Source organism: Myodes glareolus, chromosome 17, assembly GCF_982192425.1.
Source record: "Myodes glareolus chromosome 17, mMyoGla1.1, whole genome shotgun sequence".
Lineage (NCBI taxonomy): Eukaryota > Metazoa > Chordata > Mammalia > Rodentia > Cricetidae > Myodes > Myodes glareolus.
The window spans coordinates 53,443,719-53,468,501 of NC_142042.1; the positions used below are offsets into that span (position 1 = coordinate 53,443,719).

Genomic DNA, 24,783 nt, shown 5'->3' on the forward strand with positions numbered 1-24,783 from the left:
TGTGTTCAAATTTCATCGCTCAGAAGAGGCTCCAGGGACTGACTGCAAGAAACAGATTACTTAAATTAGTAGACTAGTTCGTGTATGTGTGAATTAATGAATTCCCAAATCACCATGTTTGGGAACAAGACCCAGCTGGCCTATTAAGAATATGTAGATTTAAATTTTTCAAGGCTTTCAGTTTGATTAATTTAAAATAAGGTTCATTAACCTTGAACCAATAAACTGACACATTTGAGACATTCTGTTATTTAGAATTTCTCTTATTGGAAAGTAGAGAAAACTATATCCCAGTTAGGCAAGCATATGGTTATTTAGCTTTTCAATGTTTAGTTTATAGTTGTGACCATAACATGTCTAGGAGGTTTACAGATTATATCTCCATAGCAATTTTAGGAAGGATGATTTCCCCCAGTGAAACAGATTTAAAATCCAAATCAATAGGTAAATTTCTTATTCTTTGATAGATACTGCTACAATTAATTAATTAATTGGGCTTAATGTGCATAGTATAAAATGGGCATTTATCTACAGGATATGAAAGTAAATAAGGCTGTGTCCATATTTTTGAGTATGAGATTTAGACTTTTTCTATCAGATAACTCTACATCTTGGTTTTATTTATCAATAATGTAGTATTACCAAAATCTTAGCCCTTTGGGGAAATCAAAGTATAAGTCACTAGATAATACACAGGTGTCAACTAAACAGTGATTACTGCACAAGACAGAGCATGGGATGGTGTGGAAGGCAGCGCAGGTAAAGTGAGGCAGAGGATGTCAAACTGGAAAGGAATGCAGCACTGACAAAGGAGGGCCTTGGAGGTGACCACAGGAAATAAACAGCATTTAATATGGATTACAGTGTAAGAATTTCCATATTTTAAGTTCATTCATGCAGCTGTGGAAAACCAACTTTTCAGCTATAATGGAAACCCAGCAGAGCAGAACAGCACAGGGTGAGTCTAAAGGAGGTTTTGCTAGTAGCAGTGAAAACCATGAATTTTTACTTGTATAGGACTATGACAAGACATACGCCAAGGCAATCCACAAAGAAAGTTTGTTTGAACTTACGGTTCCAGAGAGTTAAGAGTCCATGATGGTGGAGTAGAAGCAGCAGGCAAGCTGGCTGGAGCAAAAGCTGGAGTTGCAAGCAGGAAGCAGAGAGCATGAACTAAAATGCTAAAAGTCTTAGTTCTCAAAGCTGGTCTCCAGTGACACACTTCCTCTAGCTAGGGTACACCTCCTAAGCCTCTCCAAACAGTGCCACCAATTGTGGAGGAGTATTCAAAAGACTAAGCATGACATCATTCAAATCACAAGGCAGAACTAGATTAAACATTGAGCAACAGAATCAGCACTGTACCATTTACTAAGGTAAGGAAAATGTCTCTTTAAAAATAATAGAAGTAGTTTACTAGCAGATGTTAGGTTTTGGACAAGGGCAGCACATGACAGCAGATGAACAAGGAGAGCCCCAAAACTGTCTGTAAGTAGCCTCTGGGCTGCAGTGTAGAAATGCAATTGCTCAGAGAGGAGGGGAGCTCAGGGACATGAGGAGGGGAGCTCAGGGACATGCAGAGGGTAGCCCAGTTTTAGTTGAACGCTGGTAGTACGAGCACTCAACCATAATGAACCTCCAAAAGAAGCTGGTAGAAAAAAAAATGGTAAACTCCACACAGGGCTAGGATCATGCTACAAATGCAGGAAGACCTTGTTCCTCACAAACAGAAGACCAAGTACTTAGAAAAATTTTGCTTTAGCAGAAGAATTATATATCCTAAGTCTAACTGTCCCTGGCATATCTACCAAGATTAAAAGCAATCTTTGAAATGCCCTGTCTCGAAGAAACTGCATTTCAAAATAAAGCTCAATAAGATTACAAAAAAAGAATTCATGCACACCACAACACACCCCACTCACAATTCTAAAATTCACAACCAATAAAAAAAAAAAAATGCCAGGCATGTAAAACAGGAACATGTCCCAAATGAAGAGATAAGACAATAAAAACAAAATCCCAAATGACCCAGACATAAAATATAATATATAAATTACGTGAGAGAAAATAAATATTAAGGAGAGACATGGAAGGCTTTGTTTTTAAGACTAAAATCAAATTTTCACAGATGGGCAATGTACTGGATAGAGCAGACAGACTAGCACGTGCTTGTGAAGCTGACAGAGATAGAGGGGATCCGGAGCTGGAGGCCAGCCTTGGTGACAACAGTGCAACTTCTCTCAAAAAATTAACAATACCCTGGATGATTCTGCCAAATTAGAGCTGGACAGGATAGAAAACTTAAAGGTACAACAAAAAAATAAATAGTCTAAAAAAGCATAAGCTTCGGTGAGCTAAGGATGCTTCAAGCAGCCTAATACATACGTGGTGGGCTGAGCTCCAAAAGGGGACAGTCAGAGTAGAATGTAGAAAATTAATTTTTTAATGCCAAAAAGTTTTGTGATCTGATTATGTGAATTATACAAACTACCTAAAATGATACAAAAACAATAAATCACAATTCCTTAAGGCCAACAAATTCCAATACAAACATGAAAACAGCTACACCAACACAAATGGTTCAGCTGCACAAATTCAGTGGTAAAGCTCCAAATCTTAAAAGCAGTCAAAATTAAATCACAGATTCATTACTGGAGAAGAACAAAAATGAAAGACTTCTGGTAAGAAACAAGGCAATCCAGAAAGCAAAGGGACAACTATTTGTTTTTATTGAGACCAGGCTGGCCTCAAACTCAGAGCTCTACCTGCCTCTGCCTCCTGAGAGCTTAGATTTAAGGTGTGCATCACCACCCCAGCATGCAACTACTATTTTAAACCTAAAATCTTGTTGTCAACAAAAGTATCTTTTATATGTAATAAAGATTTTGAAATATTTCAACAGAATAGGCCTGAATACCTTACTTAAAAAGATTGTAGATTATCTTCACAATGACAGTAAACTATGGTTTTGTTTTAGTTTGGCTTGGTTTATCAAGACAGGGTTTCACTGTGTAGCCCTACCTGTCCTGGAACTCACTCTGTAGACCAGGCTGGCCTCAAACTCACAGAGATCTGCCTGCCTCTGACTCCTGAGTGCTGGGTTTAAAGGTGTGCGCCACCACTGCCTGCAACACTAAACTATGAATGAATTCCAAATAAAACATATTTGGCAAAAGATCTTCCATATTAAAAAAACAAAAGGGCTAGAGAGATGGTTCAGTGGTTAAGAGCACTGACTGTTCTAGAGGACCCAGGTTCAAGTCCCAGCACCCAGAAGGCAACTCATAACTGTGATCCCAAGATCTGACATCCTCACACAGACATACATGCAGGCAAAACACCAATGCATACACAATAAAAACAAACAAACAAACAAAAAACCACTGGATTGGACAAGGAGGAGAGGAAGCCATATGTAAAAAATGGAAGCAGAAAGACCTTGTTTAAAAAATTAATGTGAAATTTGAGTGGGTGGCAATGGGAACAGAAGCATGAAATGATCAGAAGATAATTATTCAAATTTGGGGACGATATAAGGCAACAAATAATTCCAACATGGATAAATAATAATTGCCTTTGTATATAAGTTTACCCACCTGAAACACAAGTCTTTTATACACAACCAAAACCTTAGTCCCCACTAACCCTCAAGGTAAAGTACTATAATACACTGTAAAGGTTCCAAATTAAAAACAACCAAATTCTGCAAAACTTAAATCTTAAATTTGAAACAATTTTTCCTTACAGAAAATGGTCAGTCACTTTCTGTTGTGGGCCCATATTTCATACAAAATATTTACAGGCAGGCTCACTGGCCATGCTTAATTTCCAAGGCAGCTGTGCAATCCTGCCAAACAAGCTAGCCACCTAACAAAGGCCAGGATGTATGGCTCCTTCTCCTTTGTTAAAATGTAGATTGCCTGGGGAGAGGTGTTGTTTCCAAGGTTGGTGACTTAAGTTGCAGGCAGTTTGGTAGTCCCTTGGTCCCCAGGAAAAAGAATATTAATGAGTATCCACCTTGGTTTACCTGGGGGATAAAAGGTGTTTTGTAGAATAAACGCGGGTAGATCTTCAGGAATGGATGAAGCCTGAGATGCCCTTCTGAGATGGCTGTGTGAACTTTGTCTTGGTATTTCTCGCGCCTCCGTACCGGTCGGGTTAGGGAAAAATAGTTTCTATGTTAGGGCATACGGACCCTGACATTCTGTGAGCTGTCTGTTGAGGCCTGAGAGTCTAGATCAGCTTCAAGAATCACAGCCCCTGGGGCTAGAAAGACAGCTCAGCAGTTAGGAGCAAGTTTGCACACAACAATGAAGACCAGAGTTCACATCCCAGAGGGAATAGTAGCTGGAGGATCTGTCTGGCTCTGGCTTCCAGCCTGGCTCAAAGAACATGAACCAGGTTCAGGAGACCCTGCTTCAAAGGAACCAGCTGGGGTTTATAAAGGACACCAGATTTGCTTTACTGACCTCTACACATGCACATGTACACACAGATCAATGGAACTTTGGTTTTAAAATGTCTAGCATTTGGGATGGGCGAGTACCCTTGCTGACCACTACCTGTATTTGTGTCTTCACAGTTAGGACTGTCAGACCTATAAGGGTATAGCTAGTAATAATATTTACAGCGCAATTAACAGCTAAGTGTTTTACATGGTGCTAAGGAACTTATATAATCTCATTAAAACGAAACAACCTCATTAAGTAGTAGTTATACCTACTTAACAGGTGAGGAAATTGAGACACTTAGTAGCTGGGACAAAGATGTGAACAGAGATCTGTACAATCTGTGGGATCTTGGGAAGCTCATCTTTAAGTTCATCTATTTCCCTGCATACACAATATGTAACAAGGACTGGAGGGATGGCTCAGAGGACCTGAATTCAATCTTTAGCACCAACATGGCAGCTCATAACCATGAGTTAACTCCAGTACCAGGGGATCCAATGCCTTCTTCTGGCTTCGGGCACCAGACATGCACATAGAGCACAAATATACACAAAGGCCAAACATCTATACACATAAAGAGATATAAAAAATGTGTACCCAAACCTATGATATAAATGTAGTATAGGAGATGACCAAGTTCTACAAAATCTTACCATTAAGGTGTTCACACTTCCAGTCTTCCCCAAGAAATTCTTCAAAGCAGAGAGCTTCATGAGCAAGAATGCTGGTGTTTCCATTAAGAGACGCGTGCATAATGAAATGCTCGTAAGAAAACCTACATCCAAGGCACAGTGTGGCAATCATTAGACACTGAGGACCTGAAATAGTACTAAAGGCTGGATACGTGACATTGCACAACAGGCAAACCATTAGAGAAACCATGCTATCCAATGCGCATGGCTGAATTACTCATGAGTATGCATGACTTCACCATGTTACAGGCTTAACTCAAAATCATAAATTAAAATTTATCTACAAATGAACAGAAATTCAGCTTTGAAGGTTATTGTATTTCTCCACCCACCCTGCAAAAAGTTTAGAAACTGAAATTCTCCACAGTAAAGTTCTTTTATTGGATTTAACCTAAAATAGTGTATCCCTCTTTGATAGAGAAATCTCCAATCCATAGACTATATTAGAAAAGTACTGAATTTGCATATTTCCAATAAAAGATAATTGCTTCATGCTTTGGGCATCTACCATGGTTACCCAAAAGCCTATTTCCAGTAACTATAACTAGCACAATACTGGAGGGCCCAGGATCCATGTCCTGACACAGAAGGTCCATGTCACTGTCAGGCAGGCTTTAGTTTGCTGACTATTCACATTGCTTGAGAACCATGAAAGTGCAGGTTTTAGCACTCATGCCCAGGGAAACGATGTGCCCTGCTGGAAACTCCATTCGATAGGCTTGCCAGAGCAGAGAGGCTTATGCAAGTGAGCCGGCAGGTGGGGTCACTGATTTAAGTAAGTCATTTTTGTCCTCAGTGGGCAAGCAGTGAGTGACAGCAGCCAGAAGAGTGTCCAGGCACACAACTCAGCTTAGGACTTAATTTTCCATAGCTGCGAAAAGAAATTAAAAAAAAGACCACCCAGTTAGTCATAAGACAAATAGGTGGGATATATATATATATATATATATATATATATATATATATATATATATAAAATATACATTCTTAAGACCATGAACCAAGAACCATTTTACTGTTTAATTAAAAATATATCATAAAGAATTTGCAAATAAAAAACACCATACAACAAGGTTAGCAGATGCAAAGCTCCCACAGCTCAGTAAACTTCTGTACAGTCAGGACTGCCATCTCCAGCCGCAGTATTATCACATAGGAATATACACTTTCACTATCAATTATGATTTTGAATTTTTCACTATCATTTACATTTTTAAAGATTTATGTTTGTGTTTTGCCTGTATGTATGTATGTGTGTGTACTGCATGCATGCCTGACCAAGATCAGAAGAGGTGTCAGATCCCTTGGAACTGGAGTTATATAGATGGGTCTGAACCATCATGCGGGCACCAAGAACTGAACTAGTGCTCTTAACTGCTAAGCATCTCGACTTCCTCAACTGTATTTTTAATGCACTTATCCATCATACACATAGAAAAGGCTCATTACAAGGTCAATACGAGTAAAACTACTAGCTCTACGTCCTTTGTGTCCTTTCCTCCATCACTTAGTATTTATCTTCTCTTTTCCTTTGTACCTCGTGTACTGTACCTGCAGTACATCTGTACACATGTATCCATGCATAGATGTGAGGCTAGTATCCACAAGAGAGAAAATGTGCAGGGTTTTTATTTCTGAGATTGTGTAACCTCACTTAATATTACACATTCTATGTCCATCCATTTTCCTGCAAATTTTATGATTTCATTTTTCTAGAGCTGAACACTATTTCATTATATGTGTACTAGATTTTCATTATCCATTCACCTGCTGATGGCCAACTAGTTGGTTCCACTTCTTTGCTACAATGAATACAAGCAGCAATAAACATGGGGTGCAAAGATCTCTGTGGTAGTGAATGGACTTCTCTGGATATACGCCCGGGATTGAAATAGTTGGATCATATGGTAGTTCCGTTTTTCATTTTTAAAGGAACTTCCAAACTGATTTCCATAAGAACCATTTATATAGGGGAAGAAATAAATAGCAATTCTGAAGGAGAAAAATTAAATACTTCCAGGATCAAAACTGGATCCCTGCAGCTAATGGTCTGCAGGTTTTCAATGTATTTCCCCAGGTCACAGTAACATGTTCCTCAAGACCACACTACTGACATGGAATTCAAAACTGGATTATTACTGTTTGCTCAAGAGTTCAGTCTTTTACTTTTGTGAAATGAGAAAATGAAATGTGAAAAGTTAAGCAGAAAAGTCTGCAAAGCACCAAGTCCAGTGTGGTCAAGAGCTGGTTGTATGGACACACATACAGTACTTTCAAAGACAAAGCTACGGAGCAGTGATCACACGTACTCTTATGTTGAATCCTAGAAGATCGCTTATAACTCCTGAGACAGCAGAAAGGATGACTACTCTTGTGATGTTGTAGATTAAGGGGTTCATGGTCAGTCCATAGAGTCTAAATGGTGTGTCCAGCTCCTACAAAGACAGAGGAACTGAAATGAAATATTGCTTCCCAACGGTCATCATTACTCCATGCTGGTTTTAAGTCTTAGGCAAGGATGCTGCTTATGGCTTTCCTTAATATCCCAGAGCTACTTTCAAAGATATCAGTGAGGGATTCATTAACATTTCCATGGCCTAACCCTGTTAAAGTGGAAGGGAGCAATAAGTAATTCGTACTTTTTTTTAAGTGGCGCCTTTAATCCCAGCATTTGAGGGATCAGAGACAAGAAGATCTCTGAGATCAAGGCTAGCCTGCCCTATACAGCGAATGTCAGGTCATCCAGGGCTATGTAGTTATACTGTAAAAGAAGAAAGGAAGGAAGGAAGGAAGGAAGGAAGGAAGGAAGGAAGGAAGGAAGGAAGGAAGGAAGGAAGGAAGGAAGGAAGGAAGGAAGGAAGACATGAGTACCCATCAGAACCTAGGTGATGAGACTGGAAATTCTTTTCATTATGCTAGTGCTCTGAACTGACACTGCCTAGCATTGGTCAGAGGTCTTTTCTAAGTAGTGAAATGGAAATTTAATGACTCAATTCAAAACGAGCTTAATTTACTTCATCTTTCTTGCACAAAAACACTAAACTGCCAGCAGCCAGAGCTTGGGCCCTGTATACAGAGACAAGTAGGCTTTTTGGCTTGGTAGATGAATGTCTGGTAAAGAGAACTGGCAGCCTAGCTCTTTACAGAGGTCAACAATAAGAGAGCTGAAGGTCTTGGGTTCATAATCCAAGACTTCAGAAGATGTCCAGAGCATCTGGGCAACTCCAGTCTAGGCAAGTATGAGATAAGCAATTGCTTCTTGGGTCTAGTGCCACCAGTGATGTTAGTGTCTCTGGGAGCAGGAATGAGGACACAGCCACAGGAGCCAGTCACATGTCAGGGAGAGTGTGAGGCTGGAATATGTGCACCCGCAGCAGCCTCTTCACAGTGGAATGCATGGAGATGACAGGAAGCTTGCCATGCTGGTGGCCACTCAGCAGGGCTAAACACTAACACCCAGACAAATCCTGTCCACTAGCCAAGAGAGGTCTGCTTTTCCATGATCAAACTGTATCCCTGAGGGATATCCCCGAGAATAAGCCAGTGATCTCCCAACCTCCACCCTAAAGAGACAGGTTCTTTTTCTGACCAGGCAGCCCAGCATGGTAATGGGAGCCACTCTCTCTAGCTTTACTTCAGGGAGCTTTGGAAGAACTCTGGCCTGACCCTAGCCATGACCTCATCTACCCTTTGCTGTGCTGAGAAGCTAATTCCCACTGCAGTGAGAGTGTGAGATACTACTTACCTTTAACAACTTGGTGGACAGCTTCAATACATTGTTTACTAGAGTGAGCTGTTCTTTCTTATTTGGCTTTTTTTCCATTTTAAGATACAAATTAATCTAAACAAAAGAAAGGTAAATTTTACAGGAAAAAATACATAAAATCTGGCAGATTTTGAGAGTCATCATCTCAAGTTAAAAATATTTTGAATCTATAGATTCAGCAGCTATGGAGCCATGTATTCTTCCCCATCCTTGAGCACAGTGGTTCCCAACTTTCCTAATGCTGTTTTAATACAGTTAAAACAGTTCTTCACATTGTGGTGATCCCCTCACAACCATAAAATTATTTTCATCACTACCTCATACTGATTTCCACTACTGTTAAGAATAGTAAAGTGCTTTTGGTGGTCTTAGGCAACCCCTGTGAAAGGGTCTTGAACTCCAAAGAGGTAGTGACCCACAGGTTGAGAAACACTGCTAGCACCACCTCTTTGATAAAGAAAAGCTACTTAGGGAAAATAAAACAATGCCTGATGAAACAATTTAAGTATCAAAATAATGAAATATACTAATTCTAACATAATCAGCATTCAAATTCCTCGAATTCAAAGAATTCTTACTCTTCTCGGGATCCCCCAAGTAATCTAATATCTTCAATAAACATTTATGGAGAGAAAAAAAATGTTTTAACTTACTAATTCCTTATTTTTCCCCTAAAGATAGAATTATCCACTATGAATCTAAGGCCAAAAAAATTAAAAAAACAAAAACAAATTATCCCAAGTATTTTTACTTAATGTTTATGGCAAACTTGAACTTAAAAATCAAAATTAACCAAGAAAATGCATTATTATCACTCCATATTCACAGAAACATCTGTCAATCTTAGCATGTGTTCACATGTTCCCTTACTACCAATAACAAGTGTTCACTGTGTAACAAATGCAAATGCTTCCAGCCCATTAGCTCTTCATCCTCCCAGTCCTCGGCAGGAGATAAGGTGTTAAACTCATTTATATGCAGTGAGAAAGATAATTGGAGTGGCCACAGTGATGTGATGTGAGGTCACAGGTAGGGAGGCAGCTCCAGACCCCAGTACCAACACCACAGTGTAACCTGTGACCACTGATCAAGCAGGGAGGACCCACCAATACCTGTTCCGTGAGCAGGATGGAAACATTGCTGTATTTCTTGTTGGTTTCCGACCCCAGAGAGGCCAGGCGAAGCAAGAAAAGCAACAGTGCTGTTTCCCAGATCAAGAACTCCCAGTTGTAAGCATCATTCAGGAAGGTTTTGTGACCTTGAAGAACCTATCGAAAGATCATGAAAAGCTGAGTAGTTGTCTTAACATCACAGATTTATTCCTGTGTCAATTTTAAAACATTATAATCACCCACAGTTTGAAGATTCAAAGGAAAAAAGTTAAATATTCATAAAATATTATTTTATTTACTTAATCATTATGTATTTCTCCAAGTTTTCTAGGTTTTTTTTTTTTTCTGTTCATGAAAGACGGCAAAGGTCTACAAGGAGCAAAGGTAAGAAACGACGAACTTCCGGCTCCTTGGATCACCAGTGTGCTCACAGGGACATGGTGGCCACTACTCAGAGTATGAACTGCATCTGCCTAAGGAGCTCCAGCAGTAATGGCCCTCACTCGGGCCATGTTAAGAGTCAGATGATAACACGGCAGCCCAGCTGCACTGAGTGCCGACTGTGTCTTCAGACTTTATTGCTTTAAAATTTATTGACTTCAAAGTAAACCTTCACTCAAGAAAGAATAATTTCTTGAAGAACTATCCAGAGAACTTTGGCAGAAGCCAGATGCAGACTTGTAATAAGGAGGCAAGCAGGAAGTCACCAAGCAGCTGCACAAATTCTTCCCATCCCTTCTGACTGACTCTATATCTCACAGGACCCCATGAGCTTCCACTAATGCCAGCCTTGGTTTGTCATTGATTCCCATGGCCAGAGGGACTTCTACTGATCTCTCTAAAAATCTGTCACCAATATCTCAGGTTCTTAACGCTGATTCTGGAAGAGCAAAGCTCTTTTGCTAAGTCTGGGCGGAGGTCACTATTGTCAATCAGTTATAACCAGGATTAGGAAAGTCACACCTAGAAGCAGCTATTGGGCTTTTTAAGAAAGATGAGCCTTACACAATTCCACAAATCACAGCTGAATGTTACAGACCACCCAGAGTCAGGTGTGGTGACATAGGCCTTTAATCAGACCTAGGTGGGAGCTCTGAGTTCAAGGCCAGCCTACTCTACATAGGGAGTTTCATACCAGCAAGGACTAAATATTGAGACTCTGTCTCGAAGAAAAAAAAAGGATAACAAAATCCTAGAAGTACTGAAAAGAAAAAAGTAAAGAGAGGGGGAAAAAACTAGCTGGCACCAAACAATATCTGATCCTCCTTCTTGCCTCTTTCAACTGCTGGGGATATAGACATCTGCCACCATTTGAGGCTATTCTAATTTATATAATAAGAATGTGTCTCAAGCAAGCAAGGAAAAAAAAATGCTTCAAGTAAAAACTGGCAACAAACAACTCCACCATCATAATGAGTTTAAGCACACTTCCATAAAAAACAAAAAGCAACCCCAAACTGAATCCGTGACTTGAACAATGTAATTTGTATACCTAGGGAAACCAGTATGTAGAGAACATTGTTCTCAGCAATGACAGACATAATCCAAAGTGCTAATGAAAGATTTAATAAAACGAAGCAATGCCGGGGAATAAAAGAAGCCTCTACCCATTTTAAAGAAGTGCAAACAGTTGAGTCTGTTCTCTGACCACTGCAGTTACCACTCACCAACTGGGAAGATATGTGATAAGCCCGTAACTTCTTACAATACAGAAAGAATAAAAGTGCTTAAAAAGAAGGTAAATGTGGGACAATTCAGACAGCAAAACTAACCGATAATAGATATAGCCTACTAGGTAAAATCAAGGACACATCAGCCCATAATTTAATAAACAAATAAGCAATAACTGAATGAGAAAGGTCAGTCTCTGGAGAGTGAGAGCTAACGATGCTGAAGGAAGAATGTGGGTAAATACTACTTACATCTATCAGTGTGACAGCTTTATAGCCAAGGTTTAAGTTCATCTAAGATTTCAACACTCCTACTTCAAAAAGTCAAAAAAATAATAACAGATGTCCAGACTATCAAAGGAGTGTAGACATTTAAAACCCACGGCAGCCTGCTCGAAACCAAAGTGGGCACTGCAGAGAATCTCCCCTTACATTAAAACAGACAGGAAAACTTTACCTGTGCACAACAAATGAAAGCAATTGAAAGTGTCAGCAAGAAGACAGATGACACAACCACATCCACTGAGCGCTGTGGACCCCGCCTCTGTGAAGCAAGACACATGTTAATGTTTAGGACATGACCAGACAGCAACAGCCCTCACACCATTAGCTTTGAGCTGTACTACATTTCTGACATAGCATTTAACACATTTCAGGCATCTGAAACACTAAAAGCCATGTTTTTCCAAATTAAGAGGTTGATTCATTAACATATTTTCAGTCTTATACGATCTTTCCTCACCAGAAAGGCATGTGATTCCTAGTTCTTTGTCCTAGGCACAGTTCTTCCTCTCCTTATACACCATTACTATCTTTTCAGTACACCATGTCTCACATGGCATCCAGCAACTCTGTTAGCCACTGAATCACGGCCAGTGACAGAAACCCCACATGCTTAGCAACCGTGGCCAGAATCCTCAGTGCACGTTTTCCACAGCCCCGCAAATATCCCACAATTAATCGAACAGCTCACCTTTAGATAGGAGCGCAGTGATAGCCATATCTTAATGTTCTCCACCTTTTTTAGTCTGAAATGAGGTATTTCATATTTTCTGGCTTTCCTGGCAGAAGTAATATGGCTGAAGAGTTTTGCAAATAAAAATCTCTAAAGGAGATTTAAAAAAATCACAAAATAAAATGTACATTGTCTAGGTGCATGTTCAATAACCATAAATAGTATTCCTGGGATATTTAAAGTGTTACACAAAATCAAAATTCTTATCCAGTAGTCCCCCAAAATAGCAGTGTCCACTTCAAAGCTCATCCCACAGTGAAGCACCTCTTCCAAATACGGCACATTCTCAATGCATGCAAGGAATATTCTTTGGAAATTTTAATGAATCCTTAACTTTCCCAGCTGCTAATGTTCATACACAATTCTAGTTGACTCCAGAATTGTATTTCCAGTCAGATATTACATTCCTTGTGCACATCCGCAATATAGGAAATCCTCAACACATAAAACTCATCATATTTCAGTCCATTTCTTTCCTTGGCCATTTTTACAAAACTATAATGACTCTTGACACTGTACTGCTATGGATAAAATACACGGCCCTGATGCTGAGCAGTCAGCAACATATACTACTTGTTTCTACACACAGGCTTCAGCAAAACTTCAGGTGACATGGCTGTTGCATGCATGACTGCATAAGACCAGACAAGAAAGAGAGCAGGGACGGGTCGTTTTTCATCTGTGGTCTATCTACTGAATTGTCTCCCTCTAGTTAATAACCCCATACCCACTCATGCAAACCACCTAATAAAACTCAGGCCATTTGAAAAAAAAAATGGAAAGAAGACTTGGTGAGAAGAAAAGGGGGTTCTGTAGGAGTGAGAGGGGAAGATAAGAGAGGGTAACAGGTGAATTGATCAAAATATTTAGCTGCCAAAAAACAGAACATTAAAATATTTTTAAAGATTTCAAATTATAACGTGTTTTTCAAATGTCAACAATATGAACATTAAATGTACAAGTCTCAAAGTCAAAGAAATAAAATGACTCAATGAAGTGCCAAATGGAGGAAGAGGACCAAATGCTGTCTGTCCGTCCACTCACCTGCTTATATGTCCTCTCTGCCACACACATCATGAAAAAAAACATCCAAGTAAGACACAGTCTTTCAAAAAAATTAATTATAGACAAAATAACAACAGGTGTGACGGGTGGTGCACCACAGAAGAGGGTCAGGACCTCCTCTGCTGAGATGGACTTTAGTTGGTCAAAACTCTTCTCTCTGAAAAGCCGATATAAAAACGGGAAAAATGCTAAGCCAATGGTGACAGCGTTCCCCAGCATCTGATAGCCGACTCCTTGCTGGTAAGCATTGACCTGAAACCCGATTTAAAATCTCCATCAGTACTACACAGGGAAAGGGAGTATAAGTACCAGAAATATTTATCAAATACAATTTAGAATATTAAAGATGAATCTTAAAAGGAATACACATAAATGACAAAGATTTGGTCTGGCGTTAGAGTCAAGCATGTCAGAGGCCCTGGTTTCAATCTCCAGCACCAAAGAGGGGATGACCTCAACAGACTCAAGATTTGCTACAAACTAGGCTTCAGTCAATAAATGATGACAGCAGAGCAAACCTGAGCATCTAATGATGCAAAGTGTAAAGTCCACCAACAAAAGACTTCAAAATCTGTTTCCAAATCGAAGTTACAAGTTGTCTTAATTAGGGTTACTACTGCCGTGATGAAACAACGTGACCAGGGAAGTCAGGACAGGAGGCAGGAGCTGATGCAGAGGCTTCCTGATTTGCTCCACATTGCTTGCTTAGCCTGCGTTCTTATAGAACCCAGGACCATCAGCTCAGGGATAACACCATCCACCATGAGCTGGGCCCTCTCAAATAATCACTAAGAAAATGCCCTACAACAGGATTTTATGGAGGTATTTTCTTAATTGAAGTTCATTTCCTCTTCTCAGATGACTTTGGCTTGGGTCAAGTTGATATAAAACTAGCCAGTGCTGTTAAATAGATTTTCACTAAACACCCCATTGTGTGAGTGTGTTTTCAAGAAATCAGAAGCACAAACTCTCACCCTGCTCATGATGATGCCACTTATCTCCAACACAGACATGTCCATCTTTTTGCACTCATTTCCTTCCCAGATTATTGCACTAACTCGCTCAGAGGCAGGACTTGAATTCTGAAGCCAGAATAAATGGTTCTAGGAAGAAAGATACAAAACAGTCTTTTTATCCATTCCATCTTTCCTGACAGTTCTTATCTCTTTCTATGCAGCTCCCAGAATCCAGGGTTTAGTTTTATCAATACATTCAGTCTCTACCTCAAAACCTATCACTCCAAGAAAGACCTGTGTGGTGGTCTCATCTGGAGAGCTAGGATCCTGGATGTTCAAGGTCACTGGCTCTCCAAAGGTACCAAAGGTATGAAGGGCACAGGGTATAAAGGAAAGCACCTCTAGAGCCACAGACTGCACGAGGAGTAGCAGAAAGTGAGAAGGCCATACAAACAGCTGGGATATTTTGAGGTCCTAAGTACAGGAGAAAAAACATAATGGCCCAAAGTCAGAAGTGGTAGTCACCATGACACCACCCCCACTCTCCTCTGCTGGAACTGTCTTATTGACAGGTATAACCTCAAGAGTCTTTTCTCCAATTGGTCCTCACCACACCCTTGAGCCCAATTTTGCTCTGAAATCAGAGAGTGTATCATCCATACCATTGTGCCCACAAACTAAAGTGAAGCTTCTAGAACAGGAGCACATGGCAGGTATCTGCTAGAAAGGGAGGACATGTGGATGACTTCTTTTTATACCACAAAAAGATGATGAACATTTACTGATTCACTGATGTATTCACTATATACATCAACTGTCGTCAATATCTATCAAGTACCTGCTGCAGGACATGCTTCAAGTCAGGATACACTGCAGCACTGCATGCCTGTAATCTTAGGACCCAGGAAGCTGAAGCAGAGGATAGCAAGCTTGAGGCCAAACTGGGCTATATAGCAAATGTCAAGCTAGCCTGAGCTACAGGGAAAAGGACACATGGCCTTGCAATCTAGTAGCTTAAAGACTAAAGGAGACACACAGTCACTAGAGAGCACGCTTGAGAAGTGCACAGGAAAGGATTCCAAAGGAGCCCAGAACTTCAACCAAGACCTGTCTAGAAAATGAGGAGTAAGCCAAAGAGAAAAGGTGCTTCCCAGATAAAGGTATTTCTCAGACAAAAAGACGGTGTGCAAGGTCCAGAAGCACACGTGGGCTAGTGCTTCAAACACCAGCAAGAGGTCAGCTGAGTTATAGCACATGTACCAAGCAGGTAAGGAATGAAGCTGTGTTAGAGCAAGTAAACAAATGACTACTCCCCAGAAGTCTAAACATAAATGCCAAACCTTTTCCATGTCTTCACTGTCAAGTCAATAAAAACAAAACAAAACAAAAACACCCACTGCTATGTGTAAGGCAGTTTTGAAACAGGCAAAAGCATAAAAACTGAAGAAATATTAGCCAACTGCTAATCCTTCTCCCTACCATCGATGGACACACGAGCACCAGTCCCAGGGCTTTAGTGGAGGTGCACTGGCCCCTGAGGAGGCTTACACTCTTGCCATGCAGCACTCTAGCTTCCTCGCAGTATTCCTAAAACTATTTTAGCGTGTGACAAGTGGCTAAAAATAAATTCTGCATATGTAGAATGAAATCAAGTATCTCCTAAGGAATCTATGATTCTAGACTAAAATCAAACCTGAGATCAAAACTATCACTTGATTTGTGCTTAGAAGAGAAGAAAGCAATACCATTTCTGCATAATTTTTATGAAATATGAAATTCAATATATCATAAAACAGAATATCAATCAAATAATACCACTCAGGGAAAAATAACAGTAAAGATCATCTGAAGGAAAATGAGAAAAGTATTATGAAGAGAAATTCAGGTCAAGGCAACTGCAGAGCATTCTCAGGCTTTCATCTCAACGTCCTCTCTTACAAGCTATGCTCAGCTTCCCCATCTCTAAACTGTGGGTGACAACAGTACCCTTATAAGACTGCTGTCAAGTTAAATACCATGACATAGTGGCTGACAAATGCTAAGAATGAAGAAAGCATCAGCTATCTGTTCTAGTTCTTTTTCTGTTGTTGTGGTAAAAACACTTACCAAAAGCAACTTGTGAAGGAAAAGGTTTATCTCACCTTAAAATTCCCAGGTCACAGTTCAAAACTGAGGGAAGTCAGAGCAGGAACTCCAGGTAAGAATGAAAGCAGAAACTACACAGAAGTGCTGCTTACTGGCTTGCTCTGATACCTTTCTTCTATGACCCAACCTACCAGCTCAGAAACGGCACAGCTCACAGTGCCCTCGCACATCAATAAGCAATCAAGAGAATGTCCCACAGACTTGCACATAGACCAATCTGATGGAGGCAATTCCGCAACTGAGCATCCCTCTTCCTAGGTGACTGTAGTTTTTGTCAAGTTGGCAAACACTAACTAGCACACTGTTTTAGTAGTTATCCTCATGTACCTGCTGAAAAACATCTTCTTTGGGGTCACGTTTCGTCCCTGAATGAAGGGTATTTACATGAGTCCCTTCACTGTCACTGGTGGCAGACGACCGGCACTCTGGGCCATGGAGAAGGTCATCCCATAACATATCTTCGGTCTCTGAGTCATGGCGGGTGCTTTCTGAGTCTCTTCTTGACAAGTTAAGGCTCCGAGAGCCAACACTCACACCAGACCTAGAACCCTTTAAAGGAAAACAAAAAAGGGAAAATACATAAATTTCAAAGTTATACTGAAACACAATTAAAACGAATCACTCATGGCAATGGCTGGCAAGGTTTCATAAATTGATCACCATGTCTTCGCTAATTCCCAAGGCATCATATAATAAACATGATAATGCAACTTAATACTTAAATGTCAAACTCCAGTGACTCTGGATGATGACTAATCTAGACTGTCAACGTGACTACACATGGAATCAATCTACTAAAACCCAAGATTCTGGGCACTCCTGTGAAGGATTTTCTTAATCAGATTAATTGAAGCAGGAGGACTCATCCTAAATCTGGGTCACATCACCTAATGGCAGCTCAGGTAAAAGGAGGAAGTCTTGCCTCTTCCTGCTTCCTTCACTCTGTCAAGTCCTTATATTCTGTTGCTGCAGCTGCTCTTAAATCCAACATCTTTGGAATTTTAACACAGATGAAAGACCAGAAAACCCTTCAGTCTTCCTTTAGATTCCAGAATCAAACTGGGACTGCTGAGACATCCGGCCATGTGGACGGAACAACCACCAGATTCTCAGTCTTTCTGTCATAAAACAGTCATTGATGAACTACTCAGACCACAGCCTATAAGCAAGTCTTAAGAAATCCCCTATAGTGCGATCACCCACTGATACAAGGGGACTGATCTAATGAGAGTTCACCAAGGCCAGTTGGACTGGGACTGAACGAGCACGTGATCCAACCAGATTCTCTGAATGTGGCCGGATTCTCTGAATGTTGCTGGCCCTGAGTCTTTCTGAAAAGCCATTGACAATGACACTGGGACTTGTTTCCTCTGCATATACTGGATTTTTGGGATCCAGTCTGTTTGGATACTCACCTTCCTGGACCTGGAGGGAGGGGGGAGGAACTTGAACTTCCCACAGGGCAGGAAGCCCTGACTGCTCTTAGGGATGGAGAGGGAGGAGGAGGGGGAGTGGGGGGAGTGGGAGGGTGTTGGGAGGAGGGGCGGAAATGGAAACTTTTATAATTTAATAAACTTTGAATTAAAAAAAAAAGAAATCCCCTATATACCATATATGTGTATATATACATACATGTGTGTATCTACATATATATATCTCACATATATCTACTACATACATATATACTTATATATTATGGAAATACATATAAATGTATGCATTATATATGTATGCATGCTATCAGTTCTGTTCCTTTAGAGATTACCTGGCAAAGTGGGACTTTAAAAAAATTTCCTCTATGTAGCTACTACCAAAACATTTGACTATTCAACTTAGATGTGCTATGTGTTGAGTGATTTCCTGGACACACACCCTAAGGACCTGCCCAGATACCAGGCTAAGCCTTTTGAGACACTCTGAGCTTAACAGAAGAGCTTGTTTTGTTCAGGGCCCAGCCCAAATATGTTCAAAAATAACCTGGCAAAGAAAAGCAGAGATGGTGCAATACACCAGCAGTACAAAAGGAAATATGAAACTTTTTCCATAACCCCAATTGCCTGGTTAAACACAGCAAAACCACAGCACCATCTGACTATGCTCACCTATAAAGATCATGTTCAAATATGCCCCTGCACTCTCAAAATCAGACTCCACTGCTCCTGCCTTTCAGAGGTCCCTCTGCTAAAGTCTGTCTTCAGATGTGCCGACCCCACTGAAGATAAAACTCCATATGCCAAATGAGTATTAAGCAACCATATCACTTAAGAAACCAGACTGGAGAGATGGCTTAATGGTTAAAAGCACTTGTTCTTGCAGAGGATGTGGGCTGGATTCCCAGTACCCATATGGCAATTCCTAACTCTAGTTCCAGGGGATCCGATGTTCTTCTATGACATATGCAGGCAAACACGTGGTACAAAATCATACATGTGAACAAAACACTTCTACATATAAATACATTTTTAAAAAATTTAAAAACCAACTGAGTAAGTCTCTCTCTCTTTTCTCCTCTCTTCCTTTCCCTCTATGTATGTATCCTTGCACGTGTGACTAGAGTCCAGAAATCCACTGTCTCTGCCTTCCTGTTCCTGGCATTACAAGCATGTGCTACCATGGCCAGCTTTTTCTTTTTTTTTTTTTTTAAATGGACTCTGGGGATTAAATTCAGGACCCATGCATATGAGGCAGGCATATTACCAAATGAACCATCTCCATGATCAAAGTAACTGTCCTCCTGAGCAGAACCTATGCCACATCCAGATTTACTTCTTTTATTTTATATGTATACGTGTTTTGCCTGCATGTATGTATGTGTAACACATGCATGTGTTTTGCCTGCATGTATGTATGTGTAACACATGCATGCCTGGAACCCTGATGCCAACAGGAACCAATGAGGGCAAAAGATCCCTGCAACTGGAGTTAGGGGTGGTTGTGAGCCACAATGTGGGTGCTAGGAATTAAACCCAGGTCTTCTGAAAGATGTCTTAACCACTGAGCCATCTCTCCAGCCCATTTTTGATACTTTGAAGATTAGAGGAAAAAAAATGAAAAAAACACTTTATTTCCTTTCTAGGGGTGAGCAGTTATCTCAAATCGAGTCAACAGAACTGAAAGCAAACTAAACACAAACTTCATAGAATCAAAAGAAAGGAAGAGACAAAGTCATTACACACAAGAAGACATCTCAAATTCTGCTCTTACAAAAGGATGCTTTACCTGGCTGAAGGCTGCTGATTCAAATTCTGATTCAGCCAGACTATCTGAATCCCGTACTATATGACACCATCTGGTCGTGGTTTTCTTTACCTGCCAAAATCAAACAACAAACAAGAGGAAAACTTGTAAATATCTTGTTGCTATCCAATGTTTTTGGCACTAACATCCATGCTTTGCAGACAAAAGAGAAAATTACCTGAGAGTTTAGGTGCCTTGAAAGTATTGATTTTCTATTCTTAACTTCACAACCATTGTCACTTGACGCCCCTTCCACACTCCTACGCAATAATATCATCTGTGTCCGAGCTTCACCGTCCTCCTCGCTTGACAGATCATCTGAAATTCCATTACCCAAACGCCGATACGCCTCCTACAAGAGAAACAGTATCTCACAATGGGCAGCAAAAAAACACTCCAGGTGTAAAAGCAAATTTCACAGAAAAGTTCCCAAGAGATGAAAGGAAATTAAACCCAAACAACAAGTTTACTTATTACTTGATCTCAACATTATTTTAATCTCAACATTTTTAAAATTAAGAAAACTGTGAACTTGCAACTCTGCAGTCGAAAAGCGAGGCCGTGCGGTGACAAGTTCCAGCTCAGGGTCAAGTCAAACCCTACGCCTCCGTCATGGCTCCCAGATAGTGACTGAGGCTCAGCATCCTCATCTCAAAATCGAACACAAAGTGCCTACCTCACAGGGCTGTTGTAAACAAGGAAGTCAGTCTGTACTTTTAAGGCACTTAGAACAATGCTTAAATGGAGCTAGCCTTCATGAGGAGGTTCGTATACCCCCCAGAAGCCTCGGTTCTCATCAAACAATGAGCCCAGTGCCAGGTTGGACCCTACTGCTAAAGAAACAATGCACTTTGGTCACAGGACTTGGAGAAATCGATCTGGTACTGACCTGGAAGCTTACTCCTTATTAACTAGCTCACAGAAGGTGCTATGTAGGCTTCTAAGAGAGAAAAATCATCGAGAGTCTTACTCAGCTGAGCGCCCTGAGAACCACAACAACAACTAATCTTGCAAGATTTGCCTATTCGTGCAATACTGGTATGGATATTATGGGAACAACCTACTGGTTTCTGATTGAATTTAAAGCCCACTCCACAGAAGAGAATTCTAGTCTAGTACTATAATCCTGTGTACAAAATTCTATAGATGGGGAGCTCATAGGCCCTTATTATTTTCCTAAGTGGACACAGTATTGTCCTTCTAAATATCTTTGCACCCGAGATTAGTCAAGTTGTCAGTCCTCATCAGAGAAGCTTCCTTTTCCACTGGGCATCTGTTAATATAGACTCATAAACGGTCAAAGCAGACTAAGTGTCTGTGGCGAGTACTGCCATAAATGGACTGTCTATATCACACCACCCTCCCCTCAAGGCTCAGGGACCATTAATGAAGAGAAGGCAGAAAGAGGCTAAGAGCCAGAGGTCAGAGAGGACTACAGCAAAACAGTATCTTCTGGACGTGACAAGAACGCTATACTCGTTAACTCATAGCAGCTGTGACGATGCCCAAGATCAAAACAATCAACACTCCAGCATGATGTGGGAGGGACATTAGCTGACAAGCTTCTTGTAGATGATGGCTGCTGGAAAGAAGGCCTGTTTTCTCTAGGGCTACGGTCTCCGGGATGTTATTCACGTGTCTATGCCCATGTTCACACTGGCAGTACTAATTGGACTCAGTGGGTTACAAAAGAAGAGGTTGGGGATGATGATGACATAAAGCTAGGAGGGAAATATGGGCAAGGGCGTTGGATATACTCAAAATATATTATGGACACACATAAAATCCTCAAAGAATAAATAAAAATATTGTATTTCTTTAAAAGTAAAATGTCCAGGAATAAACCTTAATACAATAAGTATTAGATTAAATGCCTTAGTTCAAGACTAAAAAAAAAAATTCAAAATGACAAAACCAAAGTATGTAGCTTTAGACATAGAACAAACCACCTACATTAGACCTAGAAATTTCCCAAACCCTTACTAAACTGATCACTGCCTCTAGAAAAGACAAGGCCCCTCTACACTGCTCTGTGTTCTTGCAAGCTGCCCCCACCCACCATGAAGGCTGCTAGTAGCGGAAACAGGAAGTTCTTGTTTGGCACATAAGTTCCAATCTGCTTGTAGCATTTCCTTGTTCATAACCAGTGGCTTTACTTACTTATGGTTTGTTGACAAACTTACACACCTATGGGTATATGGTTTATGTCTCTAACACAGTCTCAGAACAGGAAAATTTTACATAGGACAAAAAAGATAATGTTATGCCCATCTAGATCTTACCCTACGGCACTTTTCTCCATCCGAAACCTTCGCTTTCTCTCTTGCTTGCCACATTCTGATCTCTGGTCGACCCTGTCTCTTCTTAATGATAGGATGGAGACAGCCTGAGTCATTGTCAGTTTCAGTCCCTTTGTTAGATACTAATTTCACCCTTTTAATCCTATTTTTTTAAAAAAGAAAAAAGTTCTAATTACTTTTCTGAGAGCAGTATCTTTCATGAAACAAAACTTTCTTCTATGGAGTATAACATATTACTCTGAAAGTCAAGAAAATTCAGAAATTGTATTGTTCAGATCTCTAGCTTGTGAAGGGTATTCAAGGGCAGAATATTCACTCACTCATAAAGATAAATCTCTCTCTGCTCACCTCGCCAAAGGAACGCCCATTTCTATCTCATACTGCCCATCAATGCGCTTCACAGTACCTGTCTATAATATTTGCTGTCCTAAACAATAACCATGCTTCAGTACCTTAACCCTTACTCTATCCACTAAGCTATGTGACTATGTAATGTCTGCTAAGCTACATGCCAGATGCAATAACCCAGAAGGAGTTTACCTTACTGTGACTTCACCTTCCTACTACTCCCTTCCTGACTACGACAATCACTTGGGACATGGACTGCACAGTATCCAGCATAACTCAAACACTTCAAAGGAAAGAAGAAGAAGAAGAAGAAAAAGAAGAAGAAGAAGAAGAAGAAGAAGAAGAAGAAGAAGAAGAAGAAGAAGAAGAAGAAGAAGAAGAGAGAGAGAGAGAGAGAGAGAGAGAGAGAGAGAGAGAGAGAGAGAATGTTTCTCTTCCTTTCCCTCACCTCTTCTCTCTTTTCAGAGGATGGTGCAGACTGAACCTGGGCCTCACACATGTTCACACTAGGGAAGTGCCCTACACTGATGTATCTATACCCCAACCAGAGAACTGAAAATACATGCTAACAAAAAATAGTAATTGTCCTTTTAAACATACTGTATTAAGGGGAAAAAAAATGTCACATGGAACCAAAAAGTAATAAAGGGAGTGAATACATCTCTAGAACAATGTGTGAACATAGTTCACATTCAAAAAGGAGATTTATTTTTAAATTCACCATCCTTAATACAAGAAAAAACAAGTGCCTGAGTCATCACACTGGTGCTCTTATGACCTGCATAATTACAAATGGGTTATAGTTTATCTTTAATCCATTTGTCTTTTTCTCCTACAGCCACCAACATCAGGCTTCTCCGCACATCCCATTCCTCACGGGTATCAACTCTCTCTAAGAACCCCCATGCTTTTTAAATTCATTTTTCTGTAAAATGTTGGCTAAGGCCTTTAGCCTTTCAGGGGGGTTTTTGCAACTGTGGTCTAAAAAGTCATTAAAATCCAATGCAATGAAACGCTGAGAGCTGATTACTAGTTTTATAGCTAACATGAAAGACAGTGGAGATAATAGTTTGAGTGAACACATCTTTGCAGACCCTTAAAACTCACAGAACTATAAACCAAGCTCACCCTACTTACATCTACAGCCCAATTATCATACCGACCCTGCCAACAGTAAAGGAACACAAAATCAAGTAAAAGTCCAATAAAAGAGACTCCCACCTGTTGCCAAAGAGAGTCCCCCAAAACCCACCAACACTGGGTGCAGACTCCAGAGATTCTACTGCTCTGACTTTATCACAGGAGTTGTTTCCACTGTCTCGGCTCCCATCACCATTGACAGCTTTTCGTAACTTTCTACAAAAAATATTTCAATAATTTCAGATTATTCAAGACCTTTTCTATTTATGCCCACAACATGCCTTCAGAAAATTATGCTAACAGACTATTTCCTGAAATGAAACGTAGTTAGACTCATACACCAAGGACAAATGACCATAGGGCATTTTCTGATTTAAGGACAAGGCAGAGTCAAGATCAAAGTCCTGTGCTATCAATTTGTTCATCCACTGCAGAAATGGAATGTTGTCCAGAACGGAATAGGAGAGTATCGATACATGGTCATGAGCTCTTCAAGCACCCTCTACACCAGCCAGACAATAGCACTGCTCTCCCTGCACGTCAGCTGTCTACCCATCTAGCACATTTAATCAGGAAACAACCAGCAACAGCACCTGTCATTCCCACTGACATGCTACGTTGCTAAATGATTTACATACATGACCCGATTCTACTGTAGACCCTGCCTATAAATCAATGAGACACAGCATAGTGATTGGTTTCTTTAGAAAACACTAAATTTATAGAGAGACTCTTTAAAAGTAAATGTTCTGAAAATAACATTAAAAAATAAATATATTGGAATTCACTGAATCAAATGCTAACGTCTTATTTATTAGTTACCTAAGAAAAGAAATCTAGAAATGGTCTGAGGAAAAAAACAACTTTTGGAAGCTAACACTGAACC

The 24,783-nt window shown here is 40.3% G+C and overlaps 1 protein-coding gene across 7 annotated transcripts in view; it reads right to left on the reverse strand.

The window, feature by feature from the left end:
- Positions 1 to 5,500: 5,500 nt before the first annotated feature.
- The window catches only part of Phtf1 (putative homeodomain transcription factor 1), a 40,566-nt gene continuing 21,283 nt past the window's right edge, over positions 5,501 to 24,783 (reverse strand). For 5 of the 7 annotated variants that reach the window (XM_087897686.1, XM_085677892.2, XM_085677891.2 and 2 more), the window contains 13 exons: positions 23,979 to 24,113; positions 22,392 to 22,551; positions 20,288 to 20,461; positions 20,092 to 20,181; positions 17,200 to 17,421; positions 14,746 to 14,874; positions 13,751 to 14,023; positions 12,665 to 12,796; positions 12,149 to 12,235; positions 10,022 to 10,177; positions 8,889 to 8,984; positions 7,453 to 7,578; positions 5,501 to 6,014 (listed from right to left, as the gene is read on the reverse strand). In XM_087897686.1, coding sequence (XP_087753812.1) covers positions 5,994 to 6,014; positions 7,453 to 7,578; positions 8,889 to 8,984; positions 10,022 to 10,177; positions 12,149 to 12,235; positions 12,665 to 12,796; positions 13,751 to 14,023; positions 14,746 to 14,874; positions 17,200 to 17,421; positions 20,092 to 20,181; positions 20,288 to 20,461; positions 22,392 to 22,551; positions 23,979 to 24,113 — 1,801 coding nt within the window. In that variant the 3' untranslated portion in view covers positions 5,501 to 5,993. Of the gene's footprint in view, positions 6,015 to 7,452; positions 7,579 to 8,888; positions 8,985 to 10,021; positions 10,178 to 12,148; positions 12,236 to 12,664; positions 12,797 to 13,750; positions 14,024 to 14,745; positions 14,875 to 17,199; positions 17,422 to 20,091; positions 20,182 to 20,287; positions 20,462 to 22,391; positions 22,552 to 23,978; positions 24,114 to 24,783 lie in introns of those variants that run through there. The other 2 variants (XM_087897687.1, XM_085677894.2) reach the window with 2 other exon arrangements.